The sequence below is a fragment of the Protopterus annectens genome, chromosome 3.part1 (assembly GCF_019279795.1).
Source record: "Protopterus annectens isolate FY-2018-M chromosome 3.part1, PAN1.0, whole genome shotgun sequence".
Classification (NCBI taxonomy): domain Eukaryota; kingdom Metazoa; phylum Chordata; order Ceratodontiformes; family Protopteridae; genus Protopterus; species Protopterus annectens.
In genome coordinates, this window is record NC_056732.1 from 239,114,544 (window position 1) to 239,130,166 (window position 15,623).

General features: G+C 41.7%; 1 protein-coding gene across 1 annotated transcript in view; it reads right to left on the bottom strand.

Moving 5' to 3' along the window:
* Positions 1 to 15,623, bottom strand: part of ATP2C1 (ATPase secretory pathway Ca2+ transporting 1) — a gene marked incomplete in the record, with an annotated part of 2,099,819 nt that overhangs the window by 1,294,472 nt on the left and 789,724 nt on the right. The window contains 1 exon segment of the mRNA XM_044066734.1: positions 7,054 to 7,129. Coding sequence (XP_043922669.1) covers positions 7,054 to 7,129 — 76 coding nt within the window.

The window sequence follows — 15,623 nt, forward strand, 5'->3', positions numbered from 1 at the left end:
GTCTCCTCTGTTCAGCACAATTTCTCACAGAGGATCCCTCTCACCTTAACTCTTACCTCCAACCCTTCACATAACCTCCTTATTAACCCTACTTTTTATCAAGGAATAAAAATGATACCATTCATGTACTCATAGAATCTCAGCTAACTCCACTGAATGCTTTCTCTGCATTAAGACTCACCAACAGTAGTGTTTTTCTATACCTCCTTCCCAATAGATAACTACTGTTCAACTTAATGTTCTTATCAAATGTTTGTCTCCCATCTACAAAACCTAACCAATCCATAGCTATCAATTATGGCAACATTTCTGCCATCCTCTTAACTAATACAGGCAAACACTTTATAATCATGGCTTAAAAGTGAAATGGGTTTGTATGAAGTAAGACTGAAGGGTCTTTACCTTCTTTAGGTAATATGATACAGCCAGCATTGCTTCCTTCCAAGATGCTGCCATCCAATCCCCCCACTCCTTAGTGCAAGGAGACTTGGAGCAGAATTTTGCAGTTCATAGTTTAGAGAGGAGGGAAAGATGTCTAGCTCAGGAATTCACACAGATGGATAAAATCTTGATAGACCTCCAATTCAATGTCCATTCATGATAATCTGTCCTGGTCCTGCTTAGCTTGTCTGCCACACAGTTTTGTTCTTATGGAAAACGAGATGCCTGTAGAGTAAGATGATGCTAAGATTGGCTAGGCTGCACGGGGGGGGGTCTTGTTCCTCCTTGCTTATGTACCACATCACTGTGGTACCATCTGTAAACACCTGAACTGCTGGGGACCACAGATGATTGAGAGAGATGAGAACATTTATAAGCTCTAACATCACTTTTACATTTATACCTTTTGGTCTGTCCTTTTTGCCCCTAAGATCCTGCACTTTTATGTCCACTGATACTGCTCCCCAAGCAGTGTCTGATGTGTCTGTTGTGACTGATTGCCTTAGAACAGGACAGAAGAATATAAGACCTGGATTCTGATTTCCATTTTTACAAATCCCAAAACTGGAATTTGAAAAGACAATGACTGCTGATGGTGGAACCAAACAGACTTCAGATACCACTGTATCGTTCTCATGTGGAGTCTTTTTAGAGGTATCGGAGATTCATGGATGCAGTGAGATCCAGAATCCTGAGGTATTCCCCTGCTGAGATGGAAGTCTACACTGGCAACCTTTGGAACAGATCTAAATATACAGTGGATATAAAAAGTGTGCACACCCCTATTAAATTGACAGGGTTTTGTGATATAAAAAAATGAGACCACAATAAATCATTTCAAAACTTTTCCTACCTTTAATGTGACCCATAACCTGTACAATTGAATTGAAAAATTGAATCTGTTTGGGGGAAAAATATACAAAATAAACATACAATATTGCTGGTTGCATAAGTTTGCACACCCTTAAACTAATACTTTTTGAAGCACCTTTTGATTTAATTACAGCATTTACTCTTCTTGGGTACACACCTGCCAACAATTAAAGAGACTCTGATTAACCCCAAATAAAGTTCAGCTGTTCTAGTAGGATTTTTCTGATATTTACTTAGTTGCCTGCTACAGCAAAAGCCATGGTTTGCACAGAGCTTACAAAGCATCAAATGGATCTCATTGTTGAAAGGTATCAGTCAGGAGAAGGTTACAAAAAAATTTCCACAGCATTGGATATATCATGGGACACAGTGAAGACACTCATCAAAAAGTGGAGAAAATATGGGGCAACAGTGACTTTGCAAAGAATTGGACGTCCCTCCAAAACTGATGAAAAGACAAGACAAAAACTGGTCAGGGAGGCTGCCAAGAGACCTACAGCAACACTGAATGAGCTGCATGAATTTCTGGCAAGTACTGGTTGTGTACTACATGTAACAATCTCTTGTATTCTCCATATGTGTGGGCTATGGGGTAGAGTTGCAAGACTGAAGCTTTTTCTTACACACAAAAACATCCAGGCCTGGCTAAAATTTGCAAAACAATATAGCAAGTCTCCCAAAAGAATGTGGGTAAATGTGTTATGGTCTGATGAGACCAAGGCTGAACCTTCTCGGCACAATTCCAAAAGGTACATTTGGCACAAAAACAACACTTCGCCTCACCAAAAGAACACCATCCCCACAGTGAAGCATGGTGGTGGGTGGCAGTATCATTTTCTTCAGCTGGAACTGGGGCTTTATGGTTGCAATTATGAACAGTTCCAAATACCAGTCACTTTTGGCCCAAAACCTTCAGGCGTCTCTTATAAAGCTGAAAATGATGAGGAATTTCACCTTTCAACACAACAGTGATAGCAAGCATACATTCAAATCAACAAAAGAATGGCTTCACTGTAAGAAAATTAAAGTTTTGGAATGGCCCGCCCAGAGCCCAGACTAAAACCCGAGAGAAAATCTGTGGGGTGACCTGAAGAGGGCTGTGCACAAGAAATGCCCTCGCAATCTGACAGATTTGAAGCACTTTTGCAAGGAAGAGTGGGCAAGTATTGCCAAGTCAAGATGTGCCATGCTGATAGAATCCTATCCAATAAGGCTGAACGCCATAATTAAATCAAAAGGTGCTTCATCAAAGTATTAACATAAGGGTGTGCACACACAACAAAGTATTAGTTTAAGGATGTGCACATTTAGGCAACCAGCATATTGTACTTTTTCTATTTTTATATTTTGTCCACTAACAGATTTGTTTTTCAATTAAATTGTACAGGTTATAGGTCACATTAAAGATGGGAAAAGTTTTGAAATTATTTACTGTGGTCTCTTTTTCTATCACAAAAACCTGGCATTTTAACGGTGGTGTGTACACTTTTTATATCCACTGTAGATTTTTCCCTGTGAAAGACACAAGGCTTAAACAACATGTACTACATGGAACGACTCAAAGCCCTGTCACTATACTCAGTACACTACAGACTGCTAAGAAGTGACCTATGCCTGGCACACATGGCATCCTCTGACCCAGTACTGATGGATTTACTGCACATTAGCAAGTCAAATGACATCAGAAGTACTCAGTCTAGGGATCTAAACCTCTTATGCATCATCAACAGAACAGTTTAGAGGGACAGGAATATTTCACAGAGAATACTGCTGCTGTGGAACAGACTGCAAAGCCACAAAGTAAAGTTCATCCCTGTCCATTATCAAGTACAACTTCGATCTATGGATGGGAAACAGAAAATGTACTCCAGGACTGCCCCATGTACTGCTAAAGGACATAGGCAGCTCCTAAATGCTTTATCCCATGCATGAGTCCTGTCATATTATCTACGGCATGACCACAGTTATTCTTATTAGGAGTACTAGATAATAATCAACTATGCGATAGGCAAGGCCAACCTACAGCCAAATGGGATAGGTTATTCAGAGTACAAAAAGGGAAAATTGGCTAGGCTTAAAATGGCCAACAAGGACAGATTGCCTAGTACTTATCTATGAATCAATTAATCTATAAAAAAGCTGTTTGTATGGAGGTGTCTGGCAGGCACCCCAGAAATGTAATACTGTGATATGAAGTCAGAAAAAAACAATTTTGAATCTTCTCTTGGAATCCCAGCCTGTGTAGGATATCCCCTACCCAATACAGATATCCCTAACACTATGCAAAGATAAGAAAATATTCTAAATATGGAAAAATGTGGATAACCTGCAGACTGCAATGGAGGAGCTAGCTTTGTGAACATTCTTGGAACAGTGGATAACCAAAAGGATAAGGCAGAAAACTGGTTATGTGATCCAGACACACAAAACCTTGAGAAACACCTGACATCTGGATAAATAAGAATGTGATGATATGCATCTTTTAAATCTAAAATGCAAATGAGGAGGGAGGGGTAATAGGCTATGAAATAAAACCACTTTGAACTTGACCCCTATCCCAAACTGGTTCAGTAAAGAAAGATCCAGAACTGGTCTCCAAGAATTTTCTTCTTTAGCACTAAACACTCTACTAAAATCCTTCCCTCTAAATGGTGAGGAAGAACATCTTCTCTTACCCTCAAACAGCATATGATGTAAAACAGGGAGAAAGAGGAGTCTGGTCTGGCGGATGAGAAGGAATTCCATGAAAAGGACGAAATTCCTCCCACCGTCATCTGTTGCCTAGATAAGTCACATTCACAAATGATTTACTTGGAACTTCTGGAAGGATTAAGAGACTGCAAAAGTTGGGGGGGGGGGCTCTTACAGTCATTCAGATTTGACTATCCTTTGTTCTGGGGTTTCCTGCATTCGTTTTGGAACACCCCTGCCATTGCTGTTTAAATGTCAGGTTATTAGCATGCTGCTGAGACTGTTTATTTTGTTTCTCCCAAAATTAGATGGGGAGCAGAAAATCCACTGAAAAATTTAGAGAAGGGCTGAAAATTCTGAGAGAGTCCCTGAATAAGCTTTCCTCTCATATCGCACTTTGTGATAACCTGCACAGCAGAAGGTCCAACAGCTAAGTCTCTATCCAAGGATGAAGTCATTTTTTACATCATCTGTGAGGTTCTGAGAATGCAGCCAAGCAAACCTCCTTAAAATAGTTCCAGTGGCAAACCTGGAAGCAGTATCAACAGTCAAACATATTTTAAACAATAAGTACAGACTTGAGAAACAGAATAAACTAAACTACACAACACAGACATTTCCTCACAAAAAGAAATTGATGCCAAAGCATTCCTCGTACTTTCATTTGTCAGGATAAACTTCAACATATAAGTATGACAGTTGCAAAAGCATACATTTTTTCCTGAACTTATCAAAAGCTTTCCCATCCTTATCAGAAGGATTAGAATTAAGAAATATTTAGCAGCTGTTGGATTAACTAAAGGTATAGCTGCTCCTTCAGGTCCCAGATTGGTGTATAAAAAATTGAAAGACTAAAGAACTTTTTATAAGCTCTCATTTTCTAAGGGGCAAAAGTCTGACCATAATGGAAACCGAAGGCTGTGATAAAACATCCTCCAAGGCTGACAGCAATTGTGGGATAAGTAAAGGTTCTGGAAACTCAAGTTGGAACAAATCATAATGTTTTCTTAGGGACTGAGAGAACTCAGTATTCTCCCACTGAAAACGTTGAATCTTCCTGGAAATAATCACAGAGAAAGAGAATCCGTCACAGGCAAAATCGGATACACACACTCCTCAGAATTTGAATCAGAAACCTGAGGAGCGAAAAAATGCATCTGTCCCTTCACCATCATCTACAGATTCCAATTCTTAGACCAATTCAAGGAAATAGGAATCCCTTTTTCTTTTACCACAGACTACCTTACAAGGGCCAAGTGCCTGCACAAGACCTGGAGCCAAGCATAATAAATTACTCCTGCCCAGAGTAACTGACACAGAAGATAACTTCTTAATTTTCTGTTTCGTTTTGACATGAAATTGTGCACAAACAGAAGCTGCATTTCCAACAACAGCTTCCCCAGGGAGGGGCACAAGCATTCTGGCTAAGCAAGGCCACATTCAGAGTCCCTTCTCCCATAACAGACAACAGTGGCTCCCCCCTTGCCCATTGAGGGGTCCAAAAAGCCACAGAGGATGTGGCTAACCTGTGGTCCATTGTGGCAGTATAGATTACAAAAGAGGGATACAAAGGAAAAGAGGAGTCCTCTGAGGAACCAGCTTGGCCACAGTACAGTCACCCACCTCTGGTTGAGGCAAATTATTAGGCTGCTGTGGTAGCACAGACTGGTTAGTTATCTTTTTCATTTTGCTGCTGGAAGAAAGTGTGACACAGAGGACGTGTACTTTATTCCACAGTCAAGTCATATGTTGCTCGATTCCTAGGAAGCTTAGCAGCAATAGTCTGTAAAACAGGAAAGTAGCAAAAAGTTAGTTACTTTTTCCCCAGAAAAAAATGAGTAAAAAGTCCCCCAAAAAGTACAACAATTTCTACACACAGAGAGTAGTTTTAAACAACTATTAACAACTTTTTACCAAAAGAGTAAAAAAAAGTGTGCTCCACTTTAAAAGTACATAAAGGTTATGACAGTTACTTTTTCCTACCATAAAATTACTTTTTTTTTTTTTTTTTATAAAACAAAGCAAGTTGACAAATTTGAGTTGATCCAAACTGCATATGTGAAAAGCTGGGGAATAAAAGCATCTTACTAGCAGTTATGTATAGTTTGTATAGCTTTTTCTATTTTTTTGTAAATTTGTGACTGCTCTTATTCATACATTGAACAAAGTAAATGAAGTCATGATGAATGAAATACTGCCATTTAAATAAATATTTAATCCCCAATTTTTCAATACTCTCGCGGTGTATCTTTGTACAATATTTTTTTTATATGTTATGTTATTTGTACTTGGAGCTTTTCTCCCTGGGGCTCCTCTGAAACAGGTTATTTCATATCAAGCCAGCCTTTTCCAGTGAACAAATGTAAATAAATAAGTAAATGATGGTTCTTCATAAAGGACAGCTATAGCTGCCACAACTGTTAGCATAACTTATGGCCTCTCAAAAGCAACTTCAAACTTTTTTCAAGTTTCTGCCCAAAACATTTTTCTACACATATTTCCATTATTATATAGTAATGGCACGCTATAAAAAACACCCACCCACACATGGAAGTGAGTGTGTGTGTATGTGTACGGAAAGACGGCAGCTGTCAGATGTTTATAACATGTTAATCTTGATTCTAAGGCAGCTGGTATGCAACAATCACTTAGATTCAACTACGTTATTATCTACAGCAGCATAGCCATTATAATTCACATTCTACTATGTTTTAAAATGCTAACAAGGAATAATGCGTCTTCCAGACAACTCCTTTCAAGTCTTTCTTACTGACATGCAGTAGAGATATCTTTTTTACTAAGCCTCCTCAGTGCATCCTCATAGCAGAAGTAAAACTGCAAACAAAATATTAACACTGCTATAATGATCTAAAAATAAAAGCAATGAATAACACCACACATGGAGATTTTCTCTTTATACAAAGAGAAATAAGCCATAAAATACAATGACTTCTGAATAAAAGCTCTGCTTCACAGCAAGAGATACCCAGCCTTCTGAACAAGTTCTTTCAAAAATATAAAAGGCAATGCATATTTGTACATACTTACCAATGATACCAAAGGAATACAACGAAAGCTGCTTCCCTAGAATGTCCATGCTTTTTTGCAGAGGTGTTTTAGGAGCCTAGTAACGGAAGTAAAAATGTTAAGAATACAAAAGGTTTTCTGAATACTATACCACCTTCTGACCACTATGGAAATGCAGTCACTGCAAGAAATATTCAATGCCTTAAAAATGCATTCTAGTTTTTGTAGTAAATTGGAGAAAATACACTTTTCCACAAAATAATTAGTTTTGACAAATCTTACATTTTTGCAAACAAACTGTCAGTAGTGAATAATTATTACAGAAGTCATCCGTGACTTGAAAAAATAAAAATTAAAAAAAAACAAAACAATGAAACAGTACTTGGGCTCAATATACTGAAGTAACCAGTCAAAACTATATAGAGAAAAATGCAGTTGTGCAAGTTGAACTTATAATAGTAGATGTTGGAATAATAATACTGCAGTAGCCTTAGCTATATGAGTTATATCCTGCCTGGGATTTAACTGCCAGACAGCTTCCAAAGCTTCAGGAAACCTTCCATGTGCCCAAACTGTCAAACAACTTGAGCCTAGCTGACAAAAAGAAAGAAAAGTTTGGGCATGAAGCCCTTCAGAGATTTCCTGCCAGCAAAAAGTGGGAGGCTGAGCCATGAAAGGGCTATGTTAGGAACAACAAAACAAAACTGTCCACACCCAAGCATAAAATACAAAAGGGATGGACAGAGGGAGCAGCTACTGCAGCAATGATCATTTGAACATCTACTGTTATGCTAAGGTCAACTTACATAACTGTACTACGTTCATCATATTGATCACTGCTGCAGTAGCCTTAACTATATGGGTAGATTACCATAGCTAACTTCCTTTAGGAGGTGGAAGGAGAAGAATCCAGGAACCCCTGGAGAATGATCCTAGCAAAGCTTGATCTGGGCCTAGAGAAAGAATCAGGCGTACAGTGCTACGTAAAAGTACGTACAGAGGACCTAGTAGCAGCTTCTACAATACTTCTAGAAACCAACCTTTTCCGAAATGCCATAGATGAAGCTAAGGCCCTGATAGACAGGAATAGATTTGTTATGGTGAATATAACAAAAGGTAATAGCCTTAAAACAACCATTTGAAATTGTTTTGACATAGGTTGTCCCTTCTTACCATCACAAGACAAACAACTAACCCAAAGATCTGAGAGATAAAGTTCTGTCAAGATAGTACCATAGTTGTTTGTGGACATCTAAGGTATGGAGCATCCTTTCGTCCTCACTTTAAGATTCAATAAAGAAAACGGGGACATGGACGGTTTGGCTTAAAGTAAAATTGGATATCACTTTAGGCATAAAACGAGGATTAGTTCTCAAAGAAACCCCTTACTCTGTGGAAAATAAGACAATCCTGACCCACCATAAGATCTTGCGACTCAGATACTCTTCTTGCAAAGGTCAGAGCAATCAGTAAAACTATTTTCCATTTAGCTTTTCTGACACAAAATTAAGATCCAAGGAGAGGCCACCTGTTTACTTGGCTGCTTCTTATGCAAAAAGTACAGTTTTGCACCTACCATAAATGTAGATGTTCGAGTGCTCATACAGCTGCAGTCATTACAGATGGGTTATCCTGCCATCAGGCGGTTCCTCGGTCGGCCGAATTCCAAAGTCTAGGTCCGGCATCGGTTGTCATCGCTTCTTCCCTGACGTCAGTGCGGCAGGGGTATAAAAGAGGCAGCCGACGTCATCTTCTTCAGTTTTTCTTGCCCCAGATGTCAGGTGCCCCCAGAAGAAAGGCAAAACATAAAGTTATATAATCATGCAATATAGAATAATCAAAAAACAGTAGTTGTAAGCAAATACACCATAAAAGAATACCCCAAATAGGTTGCATGAGAAGGTGTTTGTCATAAGGCCTGTCCTAAGAGGGAACGGAGAGGGGGGTAACCTGGACTGCGGCTGTATGAGCACTCGAACATCTACATTTATGGTAGGTACAAAACTGTACTATGTTCATCGTGCATACAGCTGCAGTCATTACAGATGGGAAGAATCCCAAAGCTAAGTAGGGGTGGCAGGCACTAAGTGGAACTAGGAGGAGCAAGGATGCCCTGCAAGACTGCTGTGGCAAATCCCGCTCTAGATTTAGAGTATAGTGGAAGGTGATAGTGTTTGGAGAAAGTGTGCACTGAACCAAGTGGCTGCTTCCAAAATGTCCTTGGTAGGAACCCCCCTGAGGAAAGCTGCAGAGGTAGCTGTGGCCCTGGTGGAGTGGGATCTGATGCTTGTAGGCACAGTTTTTCCATGAAATGAGTAACAAAAGCATATGCAGTGGGCTATCCCTTTTGAGATTGTCTGTTTGGAGCTAGCCTTTCCTTGAGCACCTGTCGCATAGGACACAAAGAGTTGCTCGGATTTCCTGAATGGCTTTGTCCTGTCCAAGTAATAACAAAGTTGTCTGTGAATGTCCAAGGAATGTAGTAGTCTTTCCCCTTTGTTTTGTGGATTTGGATAAAAGGTAGGTAAGTGGATAGTCTGATTCAAAGCTACACTGGATACTACCTTTGGCATAAAAGTAGGGTTGGTTCGTAAGGAAACTCTGTCCTGATGGAAAATGATGAAAGGTTGCACAGCCATGAGGGCCTGTAGCTCCGAAACCCTGCGTGCTGAGGTGATAGCCAGAAGGAAGGCTGTTTTCCATGACAAGTATTGTAGTTCTGTTGAAGCAGCTGGCTCGAAGGGAGGAAGGGTCAGCTTTTCCAATACGATGTTGAGGTCCCAAGCAGGGACTGGTGGTTTCCTTGGGAGTTTTATATCCTTTGCCCCTCTGAGGAACTATCTTAAGAGAGGATGAGAGAATAAAGGAGGATCTGTGTTGTATTGTGTAGAAATGGCTGAAGCGTGGATTTTGATGGAGGAGAAGGAAAGTCCACTGTTTAACATCTCAGCTAGGTACTGTAAAATTTGAGGTAAATTTATTACCCAAGGATTCTGGCCCTTTTCTTGATTCCAGGCACAAAATCGTTTCCACTTGGCGGAATAGGCTTTTCTAGTAGAAGGTCTTCTGGCCTCCAAGATGACATCCTGCACCTCCTTGGAGAGGAGAGTCTGTTGGGAAATCAAGGAATTCTCCATGCAGCTAGATTTAGGGTTTTGAGCTGGCTGTGAAGAGTCTTGTAGTTGTGCTGGGACAACAGAAGAGGGACTAGAGGTAGGATCCATGGTGCGGAATGTGTCAGGCTCTTCAGGAGCGGATACCAGTGTTGTCTTGGCCAGTCTGGAGCAATGAGAATCATTTTCGGCCTCTCTGCTCTGGCTTTTAATAGAACTTTGGGCAGCAGAGGAAGAGGGGGAAAGGCATAGACTTTCAAAGTTGTCCAATTGAAAGAAAGTGCGTCCACTTTCCAGGCCTGTGGATGATAGGTCCTTGAACAAAATTTTTTCAACTGGTAATTTCTGTGGGTAGCAAAGCGATCTATGTCTGGTTGTCCCCATGCCCGAGTTATCTCTGTGAAAACTTGAGGATGCAACTTCCATTCGTATGGATCTGTCATATTTCTGCTTAGGCTGTCTGCCAGTGTGTTTTCCTTCCCTGGCAGGAATTGTGCCTGTAGTTGAATTTGCAATTCCAGTGCTGTGTTCCACAGGGTCATGGCTTGCCTGCACAGGGGGTATGAATGAGTTCCCCCCTGTTTATGTACCACATCACTGTGGTGTTATCTGTCCTTATCAATAGCTGGCCTGGATGCAGTAGGTCTTTGAAGGCCATAATAGCATTTTGCACGGCTAGCATTTCCTTTTGGTTGATGTGTAGGTGCTTCTCTTTTTGGGACCATTTTCCCTGAATGCACTGATCTGTCATGTGTGCCCCCCAGGCGTAGTTTGAGGCGTCTGTTGTGATGATTTGAGTTGCTTGAGGTACACAGAAAGGGAGACCTATGTTTCTTTGGCATGCTTGAGCCCACCACAGAAATTCCTTTTGAAGGCATGGAATGAGTGGTATAATTGTTTCCAAGCTGTGGCTGTGTTGAGACCATAAGTTTTTTTAGGTACCATTGAAGTTTCCTCATATGCAGCTTTGCACATGGGATTAGTAGGATGCAAGATGCCATGAATCCCAGAGCCTGCAGGACTTTCCTTGCAGTCAGCCTGGTGAAGGTTGCCATTTTGCTGAAGTATTGAGACAGTTGCCCTTGTTTGTCTGGCGTGAGGTAGGCCATCTGGGTGGATGTATTCAAGCTGGCACCCAGGAAAATTATTTGTTGAGAGGGTATTAGTTTTGATTTCTTTTTGTTGACTGTGTATCCCAGATAGTTCAACAGTTTTATTACAAACGCCAGGTGTTTCAGAAGTATGTCCTTGCTGTCCGCTTGGATCAGGCAGTTGTCCAGATATGGGTAGATTTGTATTCCTTGTAGTCTGCAGAAGGCAATTACTGATGCCAGGCATTTCGTAAACACTCTGGGCGCAGTAGATAAGCCAAAGGGCAATGCAGAGAATTGATAATGGGTTGAACCTGCAAGAAATCCGAGGTATCTTCTGCAATCTTGTCTGATAGGGACATGCAGGTATGCCTCCTTGAGGTCCAATGTTACCAGCCAAGACTCCTTGCCCAGCATGGGAAGAAGCTGCTGTAATGTGAGCATCTTGAATTTTGGTACCTGTAAATATGTATTTAGGATGGATAGGTCTAAAATAGGTCTCCAATCTTTGTCTTTCCTTGGTACCAGGAATAGTCTGGAATAAAACCCTTGACCTTGTTCTTTTGCAGGTACCTCTTGAATCGCTTTCATGTCCATGAGAGCTGAAATTTGTTTTTGTGCCTCTGCCCTTTGATTTTGTGGCAGGTTTGGCATGCCACTCCATTTTTGGAAGGGTGTGAAAGTGGAACCTGTAGCCTCTGTCTATAATGTCCAGAATCCATTTGTCTTTTGTAACAATATGCCATTTTTTTGAGAATAATGCCAGTTTTCCGCCCAAAGGTGCTGCCATTAAAGCTTTTCTTGGCAGGTAAAGGGGGAAGTCATTGTGTCTGTTTTCTAAATGACTGTGATCTATCTTCTCCACCTCTTGGGGTTGGTGCTTGCCACTGTCTGGCTCTGAAAGATCCTTGAGGTTGCCCTCTACCCCTTGGGCATCTGTATCTGCCCCTTTGAGGTCTGTCCGTGGCTGGAAAGGACCAATTTTTTGAAGGCCAGTTTCTGCTGAAACATGGAGGTTGTACCTGCAGGAAATCTTTCACTGTTTGCATTGATTTCGCTTTTTCCTCCATTTTCTTTAGTACCTCCTCAGCTTCAACACCAAACAATACATCTTTTTGAAGAGGTGCATCTAATAATTTAGCTTTGACATGATCTGGTAAGGCTTGCTCTTTGAGCCAAGCATGTCTACGTATAACAGACCCCGTAACAGCAGCTCTACATGAGGCCTCTAAAGCATAAAACCCACACTTGCAAGGTATGTTTATCCACTTGCTCTGCACCATGCAACAAATCCTGCAACTCTTTTAAATCTGGTTGTTCTGGTTGTGTCATTTTGCTTTTCAACGGAGATAACAAAAACTGTTGATACCCCCACCTTTCTAAAGCTCTGGAATCTCTCTCTGAAGGTAATGGGTTTTTAGCGGTAGAGGCCTTAATTTCCTTGGGACCCTGTGAAATAGTTTCTGGGTCAGCAGTATGGCTTTTGTATAGGAACTGGTGTGAATCAGGAACCCGGTAATACCTGTCTGGTTTAACAGGAGCTGGAGGCAAAGAATCTGGATTAAGGCTGGCTTCTGTGTACACATCATCCAATATATCTAAAACAGGAGGGATAGCCAGGGGCCTATGCTGGGGGAGCAAAAGAAAATCCCTGAGCCTTTTCTTGGAATCTGAGTAATCTTGGCCTTCCCAGTGAAAGTGTTCCCTCAATGTATGTAGGGTTTCCCCAAAAGAGTAGTCCTCAGGGGGGGAGACCGAGGGAATAGACTCCTCTGCATCAGAGTCTTCAAAAGGAGAATAGGCATAATCCTGGTCCTCAGAATGTTCAGAGGTAATAGAGGCTTGATCTGAGGAAGGGTAGTCTTCCTCTAATCTGGGCCTTTTGTCAGAGGGGGGTTGAGAACCCCTGATAAAAGTAATCAAATCCTCAGCCATTTTGAGCATCTGTTTTTTAGGCATGGGGCCTTGAGAGGGGGTCTGAGGTCCCCGTTTTTGGTTTTCATGGCTGCTTTAGATTTAGTAAAAGCTTTAATAGAGAAGGAGGAAGGCCTGAAGACACCTTGAGAAATGGCAGGCCTGTCTAAACTCTGAGTTTCCCCAAGAGTGGCGTCGGTATCTGTAGTAGGAATGGGGACCAAGGAGCCTGCAACCTCGGGTACTGAAGACACCGGTAATGTTGTGTCATCGGTACTCAGGGGCTGCGTATGCACCTCGCTGAGAACCGGAGAACCGGTAGTCGGCCTTAGCGTGGTGTCAGTAGTCGGTGCGGACCTCGTATGTCGGTCCTTATCTTTGCGTCTTTTACTCAAAACTGGAGTCGGAGTATTAGACGACATAATATAATTAAATTTTTTACCAAAATAGTGAAGGGCGAACTCCGCCAGGCGCTTAATAGTGCGCTTGTTGAATCTAGCACAAAACCGGCAGGCCGAGACGTCGTGGTCTGGGCCTAAGCAAGGCATACAGAAAGAGTGGAAATCCTTATGCGGTATTTGCTTCCCACATGAAATGCAATTATTAACTTTGTCTGACATCGGTCTGAGGCAAGAACAGTTTCCCCAACGGGGTACTTAGCTTTCAAGAAGACTTCGGCTGAAATATTTTCATAAATCTCAGGAGCTGGCCGACCGGCACTTGTGAACTGCTTCTGCTTCGGGCACCGCGCGGCAAGAAAGACTGAAGAAGATGGCGTTGGCTGCCTCTTTTATACCCCTGCCGCACTGACGTCAGGGAAGAAGCGACGACAACCGACGCTGGACCTAGACTTTGGAATTCGTCCGACCGAGGACCCACATGACGGCAGGATAACCCATCTGTAATGACTGCAGCTGTATGCACGATGAACATCTCCTTTCAAGAACATTTTGACATGTGACAGTCTGGAAAGAGGGGGATCAATGGGCAGACATGCTGAAATGGCTGACAAATGATATATATAATCCAGACAGTCAACTGAAAATGGTTGATGTCAGAGGGTACCAAAACATCTCTGTTCTAGTGTGAGTAGATTCAGTCTGTGAGGAAGGTTGTGGTAATTGCACTTGTCCATTTCCAAAAGAAAGGAGAACCATAGTTGTCCAAGTCAGAAGGAAGTGCCCTGGACATTAGTGGAAAGGGTGGAAAGGCACACCAAAACATTTCTGTCCAAAGAAAAGAAAAGGCATCTGCCCCCCAAGCCTTCTTGCTTAGAATATATTGGAACAGAATCTTGCCACTTAACTGTTTAAACAGGAGCAAAAAGGTCTACTTGAGGAACTCCCCACAGAGGGATTAAATGTTGGAAGATCCCCTGATCTAGTTTCTATTAGTGAGGGCCTGCTCTGGTCCTGCTCAACTTGCCTGCCACACAGTTTTGCTCTAACAGAATGTAGGATACCTGTTCAGTGAGACTGTGCTGTGAATGCTATATCCCAAGATAACATGGCTAGTCTGCAAAGAGTGGCTGGGTGGGGTACAACCTGGTTACTCCCTTGCTTGTTGATGTACCACACGACTGTGGTGTTGTCTGAAACCAGTCTGAAGAGGTCTCAGGGGCCAAAGATGGTTCAGAAAGTTTAGTGCTTTGATAAGGACAGGCATATCATAGATATTTATGAACCTGTATCTGTCTTTGGCATCCCACACCACTGCACTTTTGGCCCACCTAAAACTACTCCCCAAGCAAAGTCCAAAACATCTGTGGTGACTGACTGCTTTAGAGCTAGGACAGAGAAAGAGATACCCGCATTTAAAAATTTTTGCTGTCTCCACCAAAAGATTTCTCTTCTGGAAACCCCCAGCAATGGGGTTTGAAAAGATAAAGGGTGTTGATGCCGGGACCAGAGAGACTTCAGGAACCACTGTATTTACTTCACATGGATTCTTGCCAGTGGGTATTATGAGAATCAGATTCCAGAAGACCCAAAATCATGAGATATACCCTCGCAGTGATTTAAGTCCGAGTGGAAAACCTTAAAAATAGATCTAAATAAGGATTTATTTTTTTTCCTGTGGCAGCCAAGTTCGTTGAACTGAGGTGTCTAGGTGACACCCATTTACTGAGGACGTACTGAGTAAAAGAATCAAGAAAGACTTTTGATTTTTCTCTTCGAATCCCAACTTCTGTAAGAGATTCTCTCACCCAAGAAAGAGATTCCTGACACTTGGAAAAATGCTCTGCAAAGACAAGCAAGTTATCTAAATAAGGAAAAATGTGGATACCCTGCAGCCTGCAACGAGCTATAACTGAAGCTGGATACTTTGTGAACAGTCTTGAGGCAATGGATAATTAAGGCAGAGAACTGATGGTATCCAGACATACATCTGAAGTCTGGATGAAGAGGGATGTGTTAATAAGCATAAGTCCAGTTGTATCAGCAAACTTGAAAGACGAAGAAGTGTTAACAGG